The 23716-nt window shown below is 38.8% G+C and overlaps 1 protein-coding gene across 4 annotated transcripts; it reads left to right on the forward strand.

Moving 5' to 3' along the window:
* The first annotated feature begins 491 nt into the window (after window positions 1–491).
* Window positions 492–23407, forward strand: LOC121264868. Of its 4 annotated transcripts, XM_041168194.1 has the most exons (10): window positions 492–716; window positions 1177–1265; window positions 4500–7619; window positions 7709–7789; window positions 20238–20390; window positions 20756–20919; window positions 20998–21145; window positions 21347–21469; window positions 21916–22003; window positions 22843–23407. In XM_041168194.1, the coding sequence occupies exons 3-10, from the start codon at window positions 4641–4643 to the stop codon at window positions 23043–23045; spliced, it is 3939 nt and encodes a 1312-aa protein (XP_041024128.1). In that variant the 5' UTR covers window positions 492–716; window positions 1177–1265; window positions 4500–4640; the 3' UTR covers window positions 23046–23407. The 4 variants fall into 4 exon arrangements, with proteins under 4 accessions (XP_041024128.1, XP_041024129.1, XP_041024127.1 ...); XM_041168195.1 differs by lacking the exon at window positions 1177–1265 and having other exon boundaries at window positions 492–722; XM_041168193.1 differs by lacking the exon at window positions 1177–1265.
* Window positions 23408–23716: the final 309 nt, after the last annotated feature.

The raw sequence follows: 23716 nt of genomic DNA on the forward strand, positions 1-23716 counted from the left end.
CCTTTTTCATTTATTTTTTATTTTTATATTTAGATTGATTAAAAATTTCTTAAATATTAATCATGAAAAGCAACAATGGAGTCGTGAATTATAAAACTAAATTAATTTCATATGATAATAATTTATTTATTTTCATAAAAAGAATGAGTTCGACCGGACACACTCATCTGATATTTATGCTTTTTAGATGAAGCATTTCTGATTTTAGGAGTGCAATTTTGATTAATATAAAAATTTGTTGATGTACATTTAAATCACTTAAAATATAGAAATTATCGCGTTAATAAAATCCGTAATACAAAACCAGAGTTCACGGCAAGATTACGAGGATAGCGGTACAGTATCCTGCCACCTAAGTTAGGCTCGCATTTCTGTATCAAGTGGGGACCGTCCCCTTTTGACACCTACCGAGAGACGCGTCACTGAAGCGCGTGGGTAATCTTAAAAATTGGAAAATAGAGACATTTCCAGATGGAACCAACAGGAAAGGAAAGTCGTAAAATTTGAGAGAGAAATCGAAACTAATCAAAATTCTACTAAAAAAAGTTCTGAACTTCAAGGAAATGAAATATGAGAGAGTTGAGAGGAGCGTCTCTCAGCTCTGGAAGATCAACTATAAGAGAGAGCGCGATGTGAAATTTGCTTGAGCCGACCTGATTAGCAAGCAAGCTCAGGGTCTTCTGGTGCTTTTCGTTTGTTTTATTCTGCTTTCTCAGGTAAATGTAAGATTTTGAGCTTCTGATGGTTTTTTTTTTTTTTTTTGGTCATAATTCTGTAGCGATTTGAACTTGATCTCTCACACAATTAATGGTTTTTTTTCTTTTTCTTTTGTTTTATTTTATTTTTTGTTGTGATCGTGTTTTGCGTCGGATATTTGGCTTTGATGTTACGTTCGGGTCCGCTTTCTTAGCTTTTGTTGGTTGTAAAATCGGGGTTTTGTGAGCTTTAATATTAAGCCTTTTGAGATTGATTTGTATCAAAATGTTATTTTCTGGGTCTGCATGGCGTTTGCTTACTTGACAGTAACACCGATTCACTTTTTAACAATAACTCGCTTGTCAGTAGCGAAGTTTGGTTCACTTCATTTACCAATCTTTGTTCATTTACTTGATTCCTCGGTTCTATTGCTTACTCCTCAACGACACTAATTCTAGGTTGATTCTGAACCCATTTCAGATAATTGTCTATTGCTGGCATTCTATCTAGGACAATTCCACACCCAGTAAGCTGATTCAAGCTCTAGTCAGTTATTTGGACCTATTGAGGTGCTTAGTCGCTACTTACTATTTTTTTTACTAATTAGGCCTTGTTTGGATAACATCTCATCATTATAACTTTCTCAATCTTTCAAACAAAATATAATAAACAATTCAACTTTTTCAAATCCCAAAACAAAAATAATATTAAAAAATAATATTCTAATAATATTTTATTCAACTTTCAACTCTCATTTCATTTCTTCTCTACTCAACTCACTAATTAATTTGTTAGTATTATCCTTTAAATTGAGTAGGAGCTTTTACATTGTCAAATTGTCAAGAGATTCCTGCTTGGACTGGACTGGATCACTTTTTCATTTTCTCTTATTGGGAAGCTCACTTCCTTGGAGCGTTATAGAAATGGTCGATGAGGCTTTGCATCAATAATTTCCCCCTCCATCTTGATTGTGAGGATTTTTGGGATGGTAAACAGTATTTCGATTTTGGAAATATGTGGCTAATGTTAGAAGGTTTTGTGGAAAAAGTGAAACAATGGTGGGGTTCTTACCATTTTCAAGGTTCTTCAAATTGTATTTTGGTGGGTAAAGTTAAGATGTTAAAAGACGACCTGCCTTGATAGTAGACTAAGATTGAGTGAGCAGGGAGACGCTGAGTAGGATGGTATCTGCTACAATTCATAGGGGTTTCTTATCAAACTTCTCTATGGGTATTGAGAATGGAGTGGGGCTTAATGTCTCTCATCTTTTGCTCCTACATGGTACCTTGGTTTTTTACGAGGCAAATGAAGATATTAGATAATCTCTGTTTTTCTTATTCCTTTGCTCTGGAGCTGTATTTTGTTTAAAGTTTGACTTGTCGAAGTCAATTCTTGTTGGCAGGGTTGAGAATTGAGCTAGTCTAATAGGAATTCTTGGTTGTAGGATTTCTATCTTATCCATTGCTTATTTTGGTCTTCCCTCGGGGTTTGGGAAGATATTCTAGAGAAGATGAGACATTGACTGGTGGATTGGAAGAGGCTTATTTGTCTAAAGACAACAAAAGCACATTGATTAATAGTATGTTATGAACTTTCCTGCCTAATATAAGTCCCTTTCCCAACTACTTGTGGGAGTTTCCAACCGATTGGGGAATATATAACAATGTTTCTTGTGGAGAGGAAGGAACCTCATTAGAATTTGATTATCTCTAATAGAGCCCTGTTGGGGAAATGACCATGGTGCTATGCCTATGAAAGAGCCTTTGGAGGGTGCTAGTGGACATAGATTATGGAAGCTTGGGTGGTGGCTGGTGTTCTCATGAGGTGAATGGGTCTTGCGACGTTGGTCTCTAGAAACTTACTAGAAGGGGTTGTGGGACTCCTCTTACTTATCAAAAAAATTAATTGTGGGTGACAGGTTCAAGATTTGCTTTTGGCATGCTTTTTGGTGTGGTGAAAAATCACTAAAATGTGATTCCTTAGAGTTATTTAGAACCGCTTGCTTTAAGGATGTTTATGCGGGGATCACTATCAACTCTCACACAATCCTTTTCAGTGTTGTCAGGTGTGTCAATTTTGTCAAGGAGGGCAGTGACTATGAGGTAGATCTCTTCGCATCATTCTTTGACCAGTTACATTCAAGTCGGGTGGAACGTAATGGCAAAGATAAAATCTTGTGAGACACATTTAGGAAAGGTGTGTTCGAATGAAAGTATCTTCTAATGTGTTGTGTGCTTATGTTAGTGCCCATTTCCCTTGTAAGCTTATTTGGAGGAATAAGGCCCCCTTAGAGTGAACTTCTTCACTTGAACAATGGCTTTAGAGAAGATTCTTACCCTTCTGCTGCATTATGGGGTTGCATGCTCTTTATGGCGTATGGCTTTTGGCCTATTTGAGATGGATTGAGTTATGCCTTCTCGAGTGATGGATCTTCTAGCCATTATTGCCCACTAATGTGGAATATGATCCTTCTTGCTTATTGTGGAGTGTTTGCAGAGATAGAAATGAGCATAGCTTTGAAGAATGTGAAGATTCAATGTTTGAGCTCAAGTCTTCCTTCCTTAATACCCTCTTTCATTGGACCATGGACCAAAATAGTGTAGCTTTTTTCGTTTCCTCTTTTCAAGATTTTCTAGCACTTTTCCCTTTTCCCACTTAGGTGGATCTCTTGTATACAAGAGGGAACGCCTTATTAGGAAGAAGGAAAAAAATGCAAGAAAATCATGAAAAGTTAATCCCATTAAAATCAATAGCTACTGCCCAGAGAAATAGTGTATTGAAGAAGAAAGATCTAAGCTCCTCCAACGAGCATTCCTGGTCTTCAAAAGACCGATCACTTCTTTTCTTCTGGCAAATTGGGACCATTTTCAAAATTGCAGCAATTTGCGGAATACCTTGAAGGCTTCTCCAACTTGTAATAAACTCAACCACGTTCTTAGGCATAACCCCAGCTAACCCAACTCTTCCAAAAACTCATCACACAGGGTGTTGGCAACCTCCCAATGCAGCAGCAAATGATCCACTATTTCATCACTTTTTCTACACATGCAACAGTAGTCAATAATAATGACTCGATTGTGGTGCCCATGGAAGGAGCGAAATGACCGGACGTTTGAAGACAAAGAACGCTCTATAGAGGAACTTAGATCACTCTTTGTTAAAACATTATTTTTATGGGCCATAACTGTAGATTTTAATGGCCTTGGCATTCATGACTTTCTTGTTTCTTTTTCTTCTTCCTATATAGGCATTAACTCGTGTATACCTTCTTGTGTACTTGGGATAAGCATATTATTATTAATACAATCGTTTACTTATAAAAAATAATAATATTAATGACTCGACATTTCCGTAGGTTGTCCACAATCAGGATCTTCCCCAAAGAACCTGTCCATACAAAGAAAGCTGACTTTTTCTAAGTTGGGGTAATTGAAAGCTCCAAGTCACTAGAATGAGCCTAACACAATTAATTATTGTTATTAGGATGTGTGTGGATAACGCTTGCAAATCCTCAAAAGTTTTAAGCCTATTGTGTTTGCTGGTGAAATTAATCTATTTGGTACTTATTTTTTTTTTTGCTAGAATTAGATTACCTACATACAGCATAATATTTAATGGTTTTGTTTCCTCTAAAATTTGATGATAGTGTTTTAAGAGATCTTTTTATTTTTCATAGAGGAATAAAATTCTTGAAGCTTTTTTTTTTTTTTAATGAGGATAATGCTAGTTTGTCTTAAGATTGCTTAGTTTGAGAGAAGTTTATGTGTGAGTGATTGAGTTACTGAAAGCTTGTCTACTCCCAGGTTCCTTATTGAGGATCTGAAATACTTATCTGCATTTGAAGAAGGTTCTCTGCAAGTTCTCTGTAGTTTGTGTTGATATTTCACTGGGTCAATATTCATGGCATCTCAAATTGGGTGTTTATCCCCCAGAAGTTGAAGTAAATGGAGCGAAATCTGGGAAAGGGTACGGTGGACCAACGGAAGAACTATGAACAAATTTACACCAGTGGTGAAACTAGAAATGAGGGACTTGGGTCTGCAAACCAAAGATTTTTCCCCGATCTGTCGAGTAATATCAACACCAACTTGCGACCTCCAGATTACAATATGTCGGTTGGAGCAAGACCTGTGCTGAATTTCTCCATTCAAACTGGTGAGGAGTTTGCTCTTGAATTTATGCGGGAAAGGGTGAATCCTAGGCAGCAGTTTGTTCCAAGTACTTATGGTGTGCTGGGAATGAGCCACACAGGTTCAGAAAGTGGGTCTGAAAATGCAATACTCAGTTCAGTAGAAAATGCTCACATTCAGGGTTTTGAGAGAAAGGGACCTTCCTCACACGAGGACAAAAGTTATTATGATTCATTGCAGTCAGTGCCCCGAACCTCGTCAAGGAATGACATTAGTCAAGGATTTCATGGTTATGCCTCTTCAGGGGCCCTTGATAGCTCATCAACAAAGGTGAAGTTCCTCTGCAGCTTTGGCGGGAAGATTTTGCCTCGTCCCAGCGATGGAAAGCTTAGATATGTTGGTGGAGAGACACGCATTATCCAGATTAGGAAGGATATTTCTTGGCAAGATCTTGTGCAGAAAATGTTGAATATTTACAACCAAACTAATTCAATAAAATATCAGCTTCCTGGTGAGGATCTTGATGCATTAGTGTCCGTATCTTCTGATGAGGACCTGCAAAACATGATGGAAGAATGTAATGATGGCCTGCAAGATGGGGGATCAAAGAAGCTAAGGGTGTTCCTGTTTTGCAATGGTGATTTGGAGGATGCTGAGTTTGGTCTCGGAAACACTGAGGGTGATTCTGAGATTCAGTATGTTGTTGCTGTGAATGGAATGGATTTAGGTTTGAGAAAGAACTCAATTGCTTTGGCAAGTGCTTCAGGAAATAACTTGGATGAGTTAATCAGCCTAAATGTTGAAAGGGGGAGTGGTCGAGCTGCACCAGAATTAGCTGCTGCCAGCACTGCACATTTGGCAGTTGATACACCTTTGTCCACTGGTCAGTCTTCTCAGCCTCTGCTACCAAGCTCATCTAGTGCTTACGAATCCAATTCATATCCTTATCAGGGACAAAGGAATCATCATGGAGAAGCTGGACAGCATTTTTTCTCTCCTTTCCAGCCTTTGGAGAGCTTCCCTAAGAAAGATGAAAAGAGTACTGTTTCCTTGTCAGTTGCATTACAATATGGTTATGGTTCTGATCATTCTAACCATGCCACTGCTGGAGAGAATTTAGCTCCAACACCTGTCCATAGCCATCTGACTCAGCAGGGAGGTTTGACTGGGCAGCTGCATCGTTTTCATTTACAAGATCCTGAAGTATCTGGAAAAGAGATGAAGCTGAAAAGAGATAGCTCAGCCCATAAGCTAAATGAACCTGATAAAACTCAATTGCAGGAGAAGGAAGCATCATCAAAGGAGGCAAAAATGAGTAGGGAAAGCTCACTCCAAAAAATAAATGAAACAAACAAAGATCAAATTTTTGACCATGATTATCCTGTTTCTTCCTATCCACGTGATTTTTCTGTTCTGAGTCATATTTCTGGTGAAGAAGTGTTGGTTACCAATTCCGCTGCAGACATAGGATCATCCTTGGTGTCTATGAAAAGCAATAAAAAGCTCCAGGAACCCATACTGAATAAAATGTCAGCTGAAGGTTTAAATGATGGGACAAAGAATAACAAAGATGTCCATTTTTTTGCATCTGGTGGACAAATCACTCTGGGATATGGTGGCTCTGAGGCTTATCAAACTGACTTTAGCTACCTTGAAGCACCGCTGGTTCCTCCACCGGTTTTTCATTCTGAGCCAATTCCCAGGGAGCTGTCAGAATTGAACCGCTTGTCCAAGTCTGATGATTCTTTAGGTCCTCAGTTTCTGATAACTCAAGCACGTTCTGATCATTCTCAGCCAATTACCGAATCAGTTGATAAGTTGCATGATGGACATGTGGCTTTTCAGGCTGAGTGTTCCAACTCATCTCCACAACCTCTGTTTACAGATACTCAGAATGTTGAAGATGAACTGGTGAAGCTTGAAAAGTATATCAATGACATACACTTTAATATTTCTGAGGATAAGCTTGAGTCAAAGTTTCAGAAATCTAATTTGAGACATATGCAGATTAATCCTGAGGATGAACGTGGAATGGCCTGGATAAAAGAAAACTACAAAGATCACTCTATAAACAGTAAAGAAGATGATAACTTGAATAATCTAATGTTAAGTCAAGGTACATCTGACAAGCACATGGAAGGTTCTGCTTTAAGGCCACAAGAATTTGAATGGAGTGAGATGGCTACCAGTAAGAATAGTGGGAATAACGGTATGGCCAATGCAGAGCCCTTGGCTTGGGCCGAGAAGCCAGCTAGAGGCGTTCCTCGAGGTGAGGCCCCTGTTGTTGGTAATCCAGAGCAGGGAGATATTCTTATTGATATAAATGATCGCTTTCCTCATGATTTCCTGTCTGATATATTCTCAAAGGCGAGAATATCACAGAACCTCTCTGGTATGGGCCCACTACCTAGTGACGGAACTGGCTTGAGCTTGAACATGGAGAATCATGAGCCCAAGCACTGGTCATATTTTCGAAAGTTGGCCCAGGATGAGTTTGTCAGAAAAGATATTTCCCTTATGGATCAGGATCATTTAGGCTTCTTGTCCTCACTCACAAATGAGGAAGGGGCTCCTATAGATTACAGCTATCCACCAATGAAGTCTGACGGGGTGGCAGCTCTAGATCAAAATGACTCCCAAATCCATTTGGATGAAGAATTTCAACTAGGGTCATCTGGTGTTATCGGACCCAACACCATGAATTTGCAACCAGATTACAGTCCTGAGCTCAAGGGAAATGGAAGTGTGCAGTTGGATGAGGTTATCCCCAGAATGCCAGAATCGGATTATGAGGTACTTCGTGACATTTTTCTTTACCAATCCTGCACCCGTATTGCTTGCTGCATGTGACCATGTTTTATTATTTCTCTTAACAATCATAGGATGTGAAGTTGGATATTCAGAATGCCGGTGCACCTCTTGCTGATCTTTCTCTGGCAGATTTTGATATTAACACCTTGCAGGTATGATGCTCAAAGTTTTTTTTTTGATTGGCACTGACTAATCCCTGGGTATGATGCTTAAAGTTTGCATCTCCATTATCATCAATATGGAAATAGTTGAATCATGCCTTATTTTACACTACACACCAGCATGAGGTTACATGGAAGTTTTTATTTTTAATTTTTTTTTCACTTGCATTGTAACAAATATTTCGAGGTACGATTTAGATATATCTTGATGATCCCTTTTTGCATCTGGAAGCAGAGTGAACTAGTGGATCCTGGACTTTAGAAATTTCATTTGTGAGGAGTGATCGTTGGATTCTGTATTGTGTGCGCGCGCATGCGCATGTGTAATTACCTGTTCTATATGTGTGTATATGCATGATCACTTGTTTCATATTTATTTGTAAATCAAAGATGGCAAAAGTAAAAGAAAGCATATTTATATATTGGCTTTTAGTTCAAGGCTATTTTGAATCATAATGCAGGAATTTTTTGTGAGTCTTCATTACCTATAAAACAAGAGTAATGAAAGAAAATGAAGGAAAAAAAGGAAGAAACAGAGAGAGAAAGGAGGAAGGAAAATGAAAGAAAAAGAGGAAGAAACAATTAATTTGTGATACTTGATATTGTAAAAATTAAATGAAATCCCTTGCTGGATGGCTGGATTATGGTTCTCCTATTTTTGCTTCATGATTGATATAGCACCAGGTTGAATCTTGTCTACCTTAAGGTTCTAGGTATTGGACTAATTATATTCCTTTTTTCTTTTTTCGACTGGGGAACCCATAAGGTGCTATTTTTTTTATAAGTAATCCACGAGGAAAGAGATATGATCAGATTAGTAATTTGGTCTCTGGCAGATTCCCTAATTTGTTGCAAAGTTACATAAAAGCAATAGTAATTGAAGATTAGAACAAGGGTTTGACCTCAAAATGAATTAGCAATCCTTATTAGAATTAGGGTGACGACAACTTGATTGTTCTACATTTAGATTGATGAGGAAATAATGGATCCATGAATGTATTTGCAATGAATTCCAAACAGTCTCAATAATTAGTCTTGGAGAAACTTTTAGTCTCTAGAAAGTGATTTTAGTTGCAGGCATGCAGCTGCCCAAAAATCTTTAGCAGAAAGAATAAAAGAGCAAGACAGAGAGAAGGAAACCTTACTGAGGATTTGCTTCAGAACCGTAGTCAAGACCATGAAGGTGTTTTGAATGTTGTATATGTTCTATGAAGAAATGCATTTAGATACTTTGGTTTTAGTTTAACATCATTGTCTTAAGATAATGCAGCTGATATAATCTTCATATCTATTGCGTTGGGCTTTGTGGTCGTCAAGAATAGGACAAAAATCTTCCATTCCCTTGAATTCTAAGACCAAACTCCAATTCCAATTTGTACAACTTACACAACTTTAATAGCTAGTACAACTTACACAACTCCAATTCCAATTTATATGCAGGCTACAATCTGTTTGCTTCCCAAATTACTCAAGTCAGTAATAAACCTATACCTATGAGTAAAAAACTATGAAGCTCATCATGATAAATCCAGGAAGTTGGTCCATATCCTAATCTTGAAAAATCTTTTAAATCCCCCTTGTTCTCTCTGCAGTGCTCCCTGAAGTTTGTGTTGCAGGTTGCTTAATTCATCATGTGGCATGTTTCTTTGCAATTTATTTCTGAATGTAGCAAGTTCTTCTTTTTTTCTTATTATCAACAAATTAAAGTTATGACGAATTGGAACATAGAAAAATATATAATCATAATGCAACAATGCAAGCAATGATAAGAGACACCAAGAGACTAAAGAAAATCTCTGGTAACATTTTTTCCAGATTTTCTCTGACGTAGTTAATACTTTTTTTGATAGATAATGTAGTTAATACTTGATATATAGTCATTATGTTTTATATTAATGGTCTTTCAACTGTCCTGTCTGCGACAATGATCAACCTTTTAGCTAGACCTGGTTTTGATGTTATTGTACTGTGATCCATGTGCCATGTCATGTTTGATTACAAGGTTATTTCTTATGTATTAGGTGCTTTGACATGAATATCTCTTTTTGGAATGCAGGTTGAATAAATTAAGATCCTCGCTACTGTATTATTGTAGTTTTTGGTTTCATAACTTTCATTGTATGTATATCTTTTAGAAAGGTTCCAGACTATGTATATGTTCTTTGGTTTTGAGCCGAGAAACCCTTGATAGGTGTCTCACATTTCCAAGTCATTAAGATCTATGTATCAGTTACTTCTTTTAACATTCTGATCTGCATGACGAATCAGGCTCATCCTTTGTACCATTTTTATAAGATTTCATTAAAAGGCAATATCCAAGTACCCAGGAAGTATATAAAAGATACATCTATCTAAAAGGAGAAAAAGAAACGTGAGATGAGTGATAGAAGAAAAATATTTCTTCCAATTCTCTCTCCTCAAAATATTTTCTCTCTGTACACTTCCTGTTTTTGGTTGGTTTTTTTCTTTTTCCTTGTTTTGTTGGTACTGGTGCGTTAATGGCAACAGTTCTTTGAGAGTATTGAGTTTTAGTCCAGTTGGCAACAGTTCTTTGAGAGTATTGAGTTTTAGTCCAGTTTGGGTACAATATTGTTTGGTTTTGATGGGGCTGTGCAGGGAGGTTGTTATTGATTAGAAGGTTTTTGAGTTCAGAAAGGAGAATGAAAGGTGGTGGAGAATCATAGAGAGCAAGTCGTCGTGTGGTGAAATACATCTCTTTGGATCATGAAACCATGGGATGGTTGGGCTCTATGGTGAAGGAATGTGCAGCATCACTGGGTTCTGCAGAGTTCTTGAGAACTCGTAGAAAAGGAAATATGGTGTTGATGGTACGGAGGGGTAGTAATTATTATGGCAGTTTTATTGCCCTCTCGGAATTTGGGCATGACAAGAGAAGAGGTCTGATTGTTGTGCCGGAAGGAAGGAAGGAAGGGGGAGGGGTGGAGAAATTTTGGAAATACAGTGAAGGAGCTCAGTCCTCCTTTCTCTTCCTCTGTTTCGAAGGTGAGAAACAGAGCACCTAGTGCTTTCCAGGCAGAAAACTTGAAGTTGTTCAGGCAAGAAGGTGGTGCTCCATTGTTAATAACAAGTGGTTCACGGTCGTACAGTGAGGTGCTTCAAGCACAGAAGGTTCAGTCGCGAGAAGTGAGTGCTGTGGTGCCAGCCGTGGCCTGTTCAGAGATCGTGCAGAATCGTGGGGTAGTTGATAACGCATGGTTTGGGTCAAATGAGGAAAGTATACTAGGGGTGCTGAGTAATATGGAGGAAAGAGTTGGGTTTTTATTGGAAGAAATTCTTTGGCTGAAACGCAGTGTTAAGGGGAAGGAGGTGCTGCAGTTTGGGTTGGGCTGTGAAGGAGATGGGTTGGGCTTGGGCTTGGGCTTGGGTGCTGGAAAAGGGAAGCCCGTGATGGGCTCTAGCATGGGCCCGGGTATGGGCCAGGCCGTAGGCCCAGAGCAATGTTGGAAATAGAGGACTCGGGTGAGGCCCGAGTTTTCGGTCGTTGGCCCGAGTCAAACACTGGCGGCACCGATAAGTGCCTCGCTGGCTCCCATACCGGCACAGAAAGAACCGCCGGTGGTGGGCGACCACCATGGTGTGCCGGTAGGGCCACTCCGACCGGAAGACAGGGACAACGGCGAGGTAACAGAGGAACTTCTCATTTCGAGGGCTGCTTTCCCGATGCCGTCACCTGGTTTTTTGTTGGAGAACGTTCAGTCTCTGCCGTGAGTGGTGGTCAAAGGAGCAGATGTTGCTCCCGTGCAGTTACCGTTGGCAGAGGATGGGTTATTGGTGGGTTTCACGTCGCTACCTTGTGGGTTATCACTAGAAAATACTCAGACAAGGTCGTGTGTGGTGGATGGAGGCCCAATGGTGAATCCGATGCAGTCAATCATTTCGGAACATGGCCTTTCATCACTGGGGTCTCCGATGGGTCTTGTTCCTTCCATTGGGGAGTCAGATTTAGTGTGTGGATCAGAATTGGCCTTATTTGCTCCTGTCAGCACAGGTGAGGAGGGGGCCATCCTAACTCCTTTGTGTACACTCCCTCCCAGCGCTACTTTGGGGAGTTGTTCGTCAAATTGAGTGTTTAAGAAGGTAGAGGAGATTCAAGATGTCATTGGGATTTCGTTTGGAGGTTACGAAGAACAATTCAAGGCTCTTCTTATAGCACTTGAGGCCAGTCATTCAAAGTCAGCCACAAAGCGGGATAGGGAGCTTAAAAGGCTAACTTGTTCCATTAATTATGATGTGAAAGAAGGGAGTGGTGGAAGGGATAGATTGAAAGGGAAGGGCAATATAGTTTCTTATGAAGCCTAAGATTATAACATGGAATGTACGGGGGCTTAATGATCGCAATAAACGCCTCCGTATCAAATCATTATTGCGGATGTGGAAGGGTGATGTGGTGTGTTTTCAAGAAACAAAGATGCGTTTCATTGATAGGAAAATTGTGCGAAGTGTATGGGGGTGCTCGTATGTGGGATGGACTTATTTGGCTTCTTTGGGAGCCTCAGGTGGAGTGTTACTTATGTGGGACAAAAGAGTTGTTGAGTTGATCAAGGAGTGTATCGGAGAATTCTCGGTCGCGACTAGATTTAAAAATGTGGTTGATGGTTGGGAATGGGCATTTGTAGGCTCATATGGACCTAACGTGGATAGGGATAAGAGAAGGTTGTGGGAGAGGTTGGCGTGTCTATACTCATTTTGGGATGTGCCGTGGTGTATGGGGGGCGATTTTAATACTATTCACTTTCCTAGTGAGCGTTCAGGACATTGTCTGAATTCTTTGGCCATGGAAGAATTCCGCGAGTTCATCTTCGATCTTGATCTCATGGATCTCCCTTTGGTAGGGGGTGAATACACTTGGTCAAATGGGCGGGTGTGGTCGAAATTGGATAGATTCCTTGTATCTCCTGCGTGGGAAGCTCAATATTCGAAAGTGAGTAAAAAACGACTAGCTCGAGTCAGTTCTGATCATTTTCCTATCATTTTGGATTGTGGGGGTATTCACAGGGGGTGCCGGTATTTCAAGTTTAAAAACATGTGGCTAACAGCAGATGGGTTTGTAGAGAGGGTGCGTGCTTGGTGGACTACATATCAGTTCATGGGTACTCCAAGTTACATTCTTGCAAGTAAGTTGAAGGTATTGAAACATGATTTGAAGAAGTGGAATTTGGAGGTTTTTGGTCACATTGATAATCAAAAGTCTGCACTGTTGGAGGAACTACAAGCAAAGTTTTGAATACCGTACCGGAAGTCGTACCGGTCAAGGCACTGGAACGAAATATTTCGGTACCGGTACCGTTTCGTGTACCGTTTCGGGATAATATTTCGGTCCCGATACCGTTTCGGTACCGGTACCGGTACTGGTACCGTTTTGTATACCGTTTCGGAATAATTTATACTTGAATAAATTATATATATACAAGCATTAACTGTATTCTAAAATAACAACAGAATAAGTCATAAACTCAATACTTCTCAATACAAGTCTTAAGTTTTAAGTTACAACTAACATAAAGTTATAAACATCAACATTATCATGATAAAGTCATTAACGTCACCACGTCATCAAAGATACTCATCCTCATCAAAAAGACAATAAGGATCAAGATTCGACATGTTAATCAAAATATTTTCATCAACGTCATCACTGTCATCAACATCAATACCAACATTATCATTGTCTTCCTCATTTAGTGAGGCTAATGGCTCCTCAATATTTGCCCAATCCAAATCTTCTCCATCAAGAAGCTCAGATTCTTCACCCACCCATTCTTCCATCAAATCAATGTTTTCAAGATTGATTGGATTTAAAGCATCTCTTCCCTTTTTTATGCTCCTGTAAAAATAAAATCAAACATAAGTGAAAATATTATATATTTTTCAAGAGTGAAAACATTAGTATTAAAAAAATTTACCTCTCCCTCAGCTTCAAGTTATAACGAACAAATACTAAGTCATTCAAACGTTTATGCACTAATCTATTTCTCTTCTTTGAATGAATAAAATCAAATGTGCTCCAGTTTCTCTCACATCCAGTTGCACTACAACATTGACTTAGCACTCGAACAGCAAACCTTTGAAGCGTTGGAACCTCGCAACCAAATTGGGACCACCATGCAACTATAACAATAATGCAATTATAAATTATTAATCAGTAAAAATAAAATAAGATAAAATTTAAAGTACAAAGTCACATTATTTAACAAATGATATTGATAAATGATAATACCTGGATTAATCTTATCACGCTGGCGGATTGCTAAAGAATGTCCAAACTCACCTATTGCATTCTTATACAAGTCAAGTTCTGCAATGATCTTATCTTGATTATCGGGATCAAGTTCCATCTTCATAACACAACTGTTGAAGCCTCTTACAACATCATTTTTATTTTTAAAATTGGGGCTATAGTAAATTCCAGGATTAAGAAAACAACCCGCCGCATGTAATGGACTGTGAAGCTGCCTATCCCATCTTGAATCAATGATCCTGGTGAATGGACTGAATAAACCAACTTTATTATTGCATCTTGCTTTTATGTTCTCTTTGGCTCTTTCCATTGCATCATACAAGTATCCCATTGCAGGTTTCTCATCCCCGTCAACAAGTCGTAGAACACGAACCAAAGGCTCACTAACTCTGACAATAAATTGACATTGAGCCCAAAACTCTTTATCTTCTAAAACGATCTCAGCTATCTCCTTCCCTATGTTACTCTTAGAATGACTTGATGCAATCCATTTATCACAAGTAAACATTTGTCTGAGTTCTTTCTTAAACAATAGCAAACATTGGATACTTAAAAAATTTGTCGCAAATCTTGTAATTGCAGGACGACACAAATCATGACCTTTGGTAAAGTCTTTTCTCATCAATGCCAAAACCCAACCATGGTTATAGATAAACTTTGTTATCTTTTTTGCCTTTTTTATAGCATCATCAATAAGGGGAAAACATCTTGAATCAGAAAAATTCTCCAACATTAAATCTATGCAATGAGCTGCACATGGGGACCAGTAGAAAGAGCCATACTTCTGTTGTAACTTTTTTCCTGCAGCTTTATAACTTGCATCATTGTCCGTTATGAACTGCACAAGATTCTCAACTCCAATTTCTTGAACAACCTCATCAAAGATATTAAACAATGTTTCAGCATCTTTTCGAAGGCCAGATGTATCAACAGACTTCAAAAACATTGTACCTTTCGGACAATAAACTAGAAAGTTGATTATTGATTGTTGCTTCTGGTTTGTCCAACCATCTGCCATTAGTGAACAACCGGTCTCATTCCAAACCTTCTTAATTTGTTGCAAATAATCTTGAACCTCATCTACAGCCATCTTTAACAAATTTCCTCTCAACTCATATAAAGATGGGCCTTTGAATCCTGACCCGATGGCAGTCATGGCATCGATAGCTGGTTGATAAAACTTGGATTGAGCTGCATTGAAAGGCAGATTAGCATCATACCACCAACGTGCTACAGCCATCTTTGCTTTTACAATCATCTCATTTGAAGACATAGAACTCTTAATTGAAGGTTGGGCCCCAGGAGTTGTTCTTGGAGCAAAAAATCTACTCAATCCACCCACTGACTTTCCAGTTCCAGATTCTTTCGACTTCCCCTTACCTTTTGAAAGCTGAGACTGTCCCTCTATACTATTACCATCATCAATATCATCAGATGTTAAATCTATATCGCCTCCAATCTCTAAACTTAATTTTCTTTTCTTCTCTTTACTTTTTTTCATTTCATTAAGCAACTCATTCATTTGCCATTTTACATCTTCAGTGACCTTTTTACATGCTTCTACATCGCCTGGAATCCCAGCTAGATGATACTTCAACCGAGTGATTCCGCCACCTCTAATTACTTTATTACAGTATAAACATTCGGTATTATTTCTTGCCCCTGGCACTGCACGTGCATGGGCCCAAGCTGCATCTTCTGATCTTACAGGAGCAAGTGCTGGAGTTGAACTTGAAGTCATACTACCGGTTGATTGACAACTAGACATTTATAACTATTAAAGTATAAAACATTAACACTTATAAGTAAGCCATTAAGAAGAAACTCAATCAAATCTAAACTATAAACAAACATCTATAAAATATATAAACAAACATATATAAAAATATAATCTATCAAAATATAATCTATAAAAATATAAACAAACATCTATCAAACATCTATAAAAATATAATCTAAAACATTTATAAAAATACAAACAAACACTATAACAATATAATCTAAAACATCTACAAAAATATAATCTATAAAAATATAAATAAACATCTATAAAAACATAATCTATAAAAATATAAATAAACATCTATAAAACATCTATAAAAATATAATCTAAAACATCTATAAAAACAAATACTATAACAATATAATCTAAAACATCTACAAAAATATAATCTATAAAAATATAAACAAACATCTACAAAAACATAATCTATAAAAATATAAACAAACATCTATAAAAATATAATATAAAACATCTATAAAAATAAACACTATAACAATATAATCTAAAACATCTACAAACATATAATCTAAAACATCTATAAAAATACAATTATGATTTATTTATAAAAAAAGTAACAAAAAAAAAATCAAACTAAGTAAAAAACAAAAAAAATAGTAAAATACCGAGATGAGGGGGTGGTCGGCGACGTGCGGTGCGACGAGACGGAGGGCGGTGGACGCTGGCAGCTGGCTGGCCGTCTGCGGTCTGGGACTCGGCTGCTGGGCTGGCGCTGCCGCGCTACGCTGTTTGGCTATGGGACTCGGCTGCCGTGTGATGATCTTGAAGGAAGAAGTAAGTCTGAACGTGAAAGAAGAGAAGAGAAATGTAGGTTTTAATTTTGAGGTGAAATTCCAACTTTGCCCCTAACTATTTGACATAATTTCGAAAATGCCATCAGCCTTAAACTCGACTGACCCGGCCGAAATATGTACCGGCCGAAATTTATGTTTCGGCCGAAACATAAAATACCGGCCGGTACAGGCCGGTACCGGCCGATACACCCGGTTTTTAAACCGGTACGGAATAGCATATTTTCGGTACCGGCCAACTGACCGGTACGGTATGTACCGGCCGTACCGGCCGGTACGGAACGGTATCAAAAACACTGACTGCAAGAGCTGGAGGATAAAGTTATTGGGAGATAATTCAGAGGAGATGTTATTGAGGAAGGGCATGGTTATGGCAAACTTGGAGAGGGTTTTGTTGTCAGAGGAAACTTCATGGCGTCAAAAATCCAGGACCCTTTGGTTGAAAGAAGGTGATAGGTGTACGAAGTTCTTTCACAAAGTGGCTAATTCACATCGGCATAATAATGCTATCGAGTCACTTCAATTAGGTTCTTAGGTGTTTTCTTCTCCTCCCGAGCTAGAAAACCATATAGTACATTACTACGAGACTCTCCTCACAGAATTGTTTCCTTGGAGGTCGAAGCTTGATGCCTTGAACTTTGAGGCAATTGACTTGCATAGTGTGAGTGTTTTGGAGAGGCCTTTTGTTGAAGAGGAGATTTACAAGGTCATATCTGGAATGGCTAAAGATAAAGCGCCGGGGCCTGATGGTTTTTCAATAGGTTTTTTTCAAACTTGTTGGGACATTGTGAAAGGTGATGTTATGCAGGTTTTCAATGAATTTTACTCTCTTCAAAAGTTTGAAAAATCCCTAAATGCGACCTTTATTGCTCTCATTCCCAAGAAACACAGGGCTTTGACTATTGAAGACTTTCGGCCTATAAGCCTGGTTAGTAGTGTTTATAAGATTATCTCGAAGGTTCTTGCTAACCGGCTTAGTCCGGTGTTGGAACAGATTATTTCCAAGTCTCAGAATGCATTTATTCGTGGGAGACAAATTCTTGACTCATTACTCATTGCAAATGAGTGTTTGGACCACAGATTACGGGAGGGAGGTTCAGGTGTGCTGTGCAAGCTTGATATGGAGAAGGCATATGATCACGTGAACTGAGAGTTTCTATTATACTCACTTGAGAGATGTGGTTTTGGGGATAGGTGGATTTCATGGATGCGTTATTGTATTTCAACCGCCCGATTCTCAGTTCTGGTTAACGGCACACCTGCTGGATTCTTTGACAGTTCGCGAGGTCTGCGCCAGGGAGATCCTCTATCTCCTCTTCTTTTTGTTATAGTTATGGAGGTTTTAAGTAGGATGGTGCAGGTTGCTGTTGGGGGAGGGTTTTTATTTGGCTTTTAGGTGGGCAATGGTTCTAGTGGTTCTACTATCATCTCACACCTTGTTTTTGCAGATGATACGTTAGTTTTTTGTGAAGCGAATAGAAGCCAGATCCAAACTCTACGAGCATTGTTACTCTGCTTTGAAGCAGTGTCAGGGCTAAAGGTGAATCTGGGCAAGTCTGAGATGGTGCCTGTGGGTGTGGTCTCTAATATCTATAGTTTAGCAAGCCTGTTGGAGTGTAAGGTTTCTTCTTTTCTAATGAAATATATGGGCTTTCCATTGGGAGCAACCTTCAAGAATAGAGTTATATGGGATGGGGTAGTGGAGAAGATAGAGAATAGGTTGGCTGGCTGGAAACAAGTGTATTTATCAAAAGGGGGCCGTCTCACTCTTATCAAGAGTACTCTCACTAACCTCCCCACTTATTTTTTATCTTTGTTTCCTATGCCTGTAGGGGTGGTGAATAGAATGGAGAAACTTTTTAAGGCGTTCTTATGGGGAGGCATGGGGGAGGAGAAAAAATTTCATTTGGTGAGTTGGAAGACTGTATGTGGCTCAATTGTGAATGGGGGGTTGGGTGTGTGTAACTTGAGAACTTTTAATAAAGCTTTACTAGGAAAATGGCTTTGGAGATATCATTTGGAGGGGGGATCATTGTGAAAGGATATTATTGATGCTAGATATGGTATTGGGCTAGGTGGTTGGTGCTCTAATGAAGTGAGAGGGGGGTATGGTGTGGGATTATGGAAGTATATAAGGAAGGGGTGGCCATGCTTTGCAAATCAAATTCGTTTTGTAGTTGGTGAGGGCAATCGAATCAGATTTTGGCGAGATGTGTGGTGTGGAGATCAGGCATTGGAAGGGGTTTTTCTGGCTCTATACCATATTGCAGCTAATAGGGAAGCCTCAGTGGCGGATGTGCGGTTATTTTCTCATGGTACGCACCAATGGAATATTCTGTTTAATAGGGATTTCCATGATTGGGAATTACCTAGTGCCTCAGTTTTTTTCAGCTTATTATATTCCACGGAGACTCCTAGGGCACAACGAGATAGTTTGAAGTGGAGGTCTAATAATCACGGGATATGTACAGTTAAGGCGTATTATAGCATCTTGACTACACATCTTGACAATACTCCGTTCCCATGAAAGAATATTTGGAGAGCTCGTGTGCCTTCTAAAGTAGCTTTTTTTGTTTGGAATGCTGCTCTTGGGAAGATATTGACCACGGACAATTTGAGGAAGAGAGGTTGTGTATTGGTGGATTGGTGCTACATGTGTAAAAAGAATGGAGAATCTATGGACCATTTCTTATTACACTGTGAGGTAACAAGGGCGTTGTGGGATGAGATCTTTCAAAGGGTTGGTGTGGCTTGGGTCATGCCTATGAGAGTGGTGGAGTTGTTGGACAAAGTTGCAGGGCTGTCAACAAGTGGCAGCAGTGTGGAAGATGATTCCGTTGTGCATTATGTAGTGTACTTGGACGGAAAGGAATGCGAGGTGCTTTGAAGATAAGGAGCGTACAATGTCCGAGTTGAAGAATTTTTTTCTTCACACTCTAATGTGTTGGTTTTCCACTATTGTTTTGCATGGGGACAATATTCAGGATTTCTTGTCTTTAATTTATCGTTCTTAGAATGTATTTAGGAGCACTTATGTATACTTCCTGTGTACAAGGGCTATACCTTTTTCATTCATATATATAATATCTATCTTTTACTGATAAAAAAAAAAGAAAGAAAAACAAACGTGAAAATCATGAAAGTTAAGCCCATTAAAGAATGTTGGTATTTGGGAGGCATGGTTGGGCCTCCACCTGAATTCTTTTGTTGAATACCTTCGTTCTGTTAATTGTGTGACAAGTCAGTATGATTATGACTTGGTAATTGCTATGCTCATATGAAATGGTTACTGGCTGCTGTCTCCTCCCTTTTTCGCCAGAACTAAAAATAAAATATAAAGCTGCTCTAGGGAACTGGAACTGTTTTAATTATATCTTTCCTCTGTTTGTGTTTTTGTTTCCTTGTTTTTTCTCCTCCCTTCCCTTCCCCTTCCCACGGTGTTCTAACTGCAAGTTTAGTTTCTCTTTGGACGTGGCAAAATTTTCAGAACTTGTGGGCATTAAAGTTTTTGGCACTGGCACTTCGTGCATTTATATTGAATCAATTGTATGCTTCCTTCCTTGATTACTGTTCATGATGTCGTAACAGATCATTAAGAATGAAGATCTTGAAGAGCTAAGGGAATTGGGTTCTGGCAGTTTTGGGACAGTTTATCATGGAAAATGGAGAGGATCAGATGTTGCCATTAAGCGAATAAAAAAAATCTGTTTCACGGGTCGCTCATCTGAGCAGGAAAGATTGGTGAGTTTTCTTTCATTCAGTAGGTCTTTCAGGTGTTTGCTAATTTGTTTTCCTGCCAAATGATTAATTGAGTACATGAAAGAGTCATCCTGAAAATTTCAGTTGCGACAATCAAACCTAAGTTATTTATCTATCATTTCATTTGTATATCATGATTATAACTTGAAGTCTAGGAAGGATTATGTTGCCAATTTGAGATGGCTGTGATCCCTTGCTATTAGCTTGGGTAGTCCCCGTTTCTGGTGCTCCAGTTTACTTCCGGAACTTACTGGTGGAGGGTATTCTCACCGGTTGCTTTTTTGTCATTAAGGGAGACTACTTTGTCATATGTTTGTTTCTCAGTAACCGGTAATCACCCTTTCCAGACCACGGAGTTCTGGCGTGAAGCTGAAATTCTTTCAAAGCTTCACCATCCTAATGTGGTGGCATTTTATGGGGTGGTTCAAGATGGGCCTGGAGGAACACTAGCCACTGTGACTGAGTTCATGGTGAATGGCTCTCTTAGACATGTTTTGCTAAGCAAGGATAGGTAATATATTGTTCAATGCTTAAGAAGTTGAACTTCCTCATATCTTCGTCATCTTAAATATGTTGAATATATGTCCAGGCAACTCGACCATCGCAAGCGACTCATTATTGCAATGGATGCTGCTTTTGGAATGGAATATTTGCATTCCAAAAATATTGTTCATTTTGATTTGAAGTGTGACAACTTGCTTGTCAACTTGAAAGATCCTTTACGACCTATTTGCAAGGTAATTAATGCTGGTGGTTTGGATGTCTCTGGCAGACCTCATAAATAGTTGAAAATATTCTCTCTCTGTCTCTCTCTCTCTCTCACACACAGCTAAGCAGTAGAGTAACTCCACACTGCAACCCCCTGCCAAAGGGTCGTCCTAAACTTCCTCTTTTGCATCAAAGAAAAGGTTTTTGGTGACGTACTACTTGTTGTGCAGGTAGGGGATTTTGGCTTGTCAAAAATTAAAAGAAATACCTTGGTGACTGGTGGTGTAAGGGGAACCCTTCCATGGATGGCTCCAGAGCTATTGAATGGGAGCAGTAGTATGGTTTCTGAAAAGGTGAGGTAGTGTGTGTGTATATATATATATATATATTTTATAAGTAAGAATACAGTATATTTCTTGCTTTTAGGAAGAAGCATAAATTAGATTAAACGTATCACTGGCTGATTCTTTAATAGTTTGGGGAGATGCAAACTTGACCTATGCTGAATGTTAGTTTTGGTAAATTACTATTTTATCTAGAGTCTATTGTACAAGAAGAAAATAAAATTTCTTTCCTGAACCTGTTTTGCTGTTGTTCTTTGGTGAAGCTATTTACCATAGAAGCTAGTGGCACTCGATTGTATTAAACCTATGAGTATTCAGAACTGATGAGCATCACCTTTTACTGTTGGGGATGGGTGTTTAATTATTGAAGATGGTTTTAACGGTGCCTTCTATGCCTTCCATTTCTCGTAGATTGTGCCCAATCCATAATAGTTCAATGCATGCCTTACTTGCAGGTTGATGTGTTCTCGTTTGGAATTGTCCTTTGGGAGATTCTCACCTGTGAGGAGCCTTATGCCAATATGCACTACGGAGCAATCATAGGTTTGAAATAATTTCTCTCTCTCTCTCTCTCTCTCACTCTCAGGGAGACTAAACTAAGCAATAAATTTTATTTGTAGAGCACCACTACACCTGATGTGTGAAAAGCATCCTTTCTAATTGTATCAAATGACGAGTCTGCTCTGTGGCACCCTTTATAAAATATAAAATAAAAGTAACTCAAAATCAAGTAAAAAAATAATGGAAAGGAAATAAATTTAAATGAATCAAACATCAAAATATATCGATTGGCAGCTCAGACCATCCAAGGAAAGTAAGAACCCAAAGGATGGCATAGTGGTCTAGGAACGAGCCGTATAAACCGGATGTCCTGGGTTCGAAATTCTGCATTCACACTCTTACCGCTATCGGACTGGAGAATTTCCTCTTGAATTGTCTGAGGTGCCCTTGAGGGAAACTCATTGCCGAGGACTTGTGCAACCTTGGGATTGGTCGACTGGTGGCAATGAAAAGATTCAGAGAATCAGAGGTTTCACCTGCCGGCAAAGATGTTTAGCAATGATTTTTCCCAAATCAGTCTCTCTGCATATAATCTCTTAATGCTGAGTTCAATGAGGAGCTTCATTTTCTTTCTTTTTCCTTGTTTTTTTTCTTAGCTATGGCGTTGGCATTACTATTTGTTATATCCAAGAACATGCTCTTTCTTGTCTTATATTTTCTTATTTTCAGTCCAATTTATGAATCAAATTCCATCTGTAAAAAAAAAATATTTTATATCTGATTTTTTTCTGTACTTGTGATTTCTATGTACTTCCTTAACTGGAGGGGAAAAATATCCTAGAAACAGCACTCTATTTGATGGTGTATTTTCTTGCACGCAGGAGGCATAGTGAACAACACGTTAAGACCACCTGTGCCAAGCTTCTGCGATCCTGAATGGCGACTTCTAATGGAGCAGTGTTGGGCCCCTGACCCAGTGGCCCGCCCATCATTCACGGAGATTGCTCGACGGTTACGTGTGATGTCAACAGCATGCCAAACTAAGCCACAGGGTCATCAGCCACAGAACCAGGTGCCCAAGTGATGTCACCTGATAATTCCGTCCCGCAGTTTTGGCTTTTACCACGAATAGTGATGATGAGATACGTTTACCTTTATATTCCTCGTAAAATTTGTGTATAATATGAGTGGGGGGAGATGGGACTTCCATTTAGAGGTTCAAATTATAGGTCGGTTTTTTTTTATCACCATTGCTGGTTAAGAGAAAACAGAAGATAGACAGTTCATATGTAAAGCTTTTTATTTGTATCCACAGTAAACAGACTTGCTTCTGGTACTTTGTGTGAATAACAAATACCAATTTGCCCTTGTGGTGGGAAGTTGCTGTTTGATTCATGTTGTAATGGCAAATATTAGTTATATAAACGAGTTTTGTAGTTTGGCAAATTTGTGTGAATTTCTTGAAGGGACAAATTCAAGAAATGGACATTTTTCTCACTTAGCCTGAAGAAAATAGGGGGAAAAAGAAGAAGAGAATCCTTCTGATTTTCTCATTGATTATTCCTTCTTATGAATACCACTATTTTCTTCTGGTACTCGACCAAAACAAAATAGTAGAAAAAAGTGTGGTGGTGATGAAGACAGGGCTGTGTTAACCAAGCATTGTCTATTCCTTTTTGTTGTTAGTATTAACTTTCTTATGACTTTATATCATAATTTTGATATCATTTCTATTCTCTTTTTAAAAAGGGTACG

Source organism: Juglans microcarpa x Juglans regia, chromosome 5D (assembly GCF_004785595.1).
Source record: "Juglans microcarpa x Juglans regia isolate MS1-56 chromosome 5D, Jm3101_v1.0, whole genome shotgun sequence".
NCBI classification, from domain to species: domain Eukaryota; kingdom Viridiplantae; phylum Streptophyta; class Magnoliopsida; order Fagales; family Juglandaceae; genus Juglans; species Juglans microcarpa x Juglans regia.